Source organism: Penaeus monodon, chromosome 23 (genome assembly GCF_015228065.2).
Source record: "Penaeus monodon isolate SGIC_2016 chromosome 23, NSTDA_Pmon_1, whole genome shotgun sequence".
Lineage (NCBI taxonomy): Eukaryota > Metazoa > Arthropoda > Malacostraca > Decapoda > Penaeidae > Penaeus > Penaeus monodon.
This window is the reverse complement of record NC_051408.1, coordinates 15113882-15114771: the sequence shown is the minus strand read 5'-3', so window position 1 is coordinate 15114771 and position 890 is coordinate 15113882. Positions and strand designations below refer to the sequence as shown.

Below are 890 nucleotides of genomic sequence, written 5' to 3'. Positions count from 1 at the left end.
AGGGCGTCCAGAACCTTCGTCACGGGCTCCAGGGAACGGCTGTGTCGAGAAATTAAGAGAGTAAACATAAACTCCATTTTACACTGGCTGCCTTACTTGGTAATACTAAAGTATGTGTGAATAATTATTATTTGCGAATGTTTCATGTATGCATGAGGCGTATTGATGTAACTTGCAGTAGTAAAACTTTTCTTCGCAAACATCTGCATTTACCTTCCACGGACACTTTCGCTGAGGCCCCACTGGTCAGCGTTATCCCAGGCGTGGGCGGCGGAGGACACCAGACTCCTGCCGAAGGGGGTGTAGCTCTTGGTGAACAGGTCCAACAGGAACACGGCGGCCACAGCCACCAGCGCCACCAGGCCCAGCGTCTGGATGTCCAGCTTGTTGACCAAGCCCTTCAGGTCAAACGAATTGACCAAGCTCCTCAGGTCGACGTTGCGAAGACCTTCCTGCAGCTGGTAGACGATGGGGGCGACAGCGTTGGCGGCCATGTTGCTGCTTTAGGACGTTGTGATGGGCGACTTGGTGTGCGAGAGAGAGTATGGAGGCAGACTGATACAAGAACCAAGTCTGGCGGTTTTATATATGAGTCGAGAAAGAAAGGTTCTCAGAAGGTGTTGTGGGGAAGCGAACCGGATGTCGCGGAGTAAAAACCGGTTTCATTCATGCGTTACTCTACATCGGTTCTTATGTTTACTAATCTGTTTACGTGCATTTCTGTTATCTGACAACTAAAGATCCTTTTAGAAGTTTACAGTATAAAAGTAGAAAATTATAAATCTATCTAACAGGAGATTACCCACTTTCGTTATATCATCAGCATAATACTGATAAAGATATGCAATGGAAACAGTGACCTAAGTTTTCCTGTAGCTGCTATGTTTGCC

At 47.0% G+C, this 890-nt stretch overlaps 1 protein-coding gene across 1 annotated transcript in view; it reads right to left on the bottom strand.

Moving 5' to 3' along the window:
• LOC119588145 overlaps positions 1-538 on the bottom strand; it is an 826-nt gene extending 288 nt beyond the window's left edge. Inside the window, exon 1 of the mRNA XM_037936851.1 lies at positions 214-538. Within this exon, the coding sequence (XP_037792779.1) occupies positions 214-494 (281 nt within the window). The 5' untranslated portion in view covers positions 495-538. The remainder of the gene's footprint in view (positions 1-213) is intronic.
• Between the last annotated feature and the right edge of the window lie 352 nt (positions 539-890).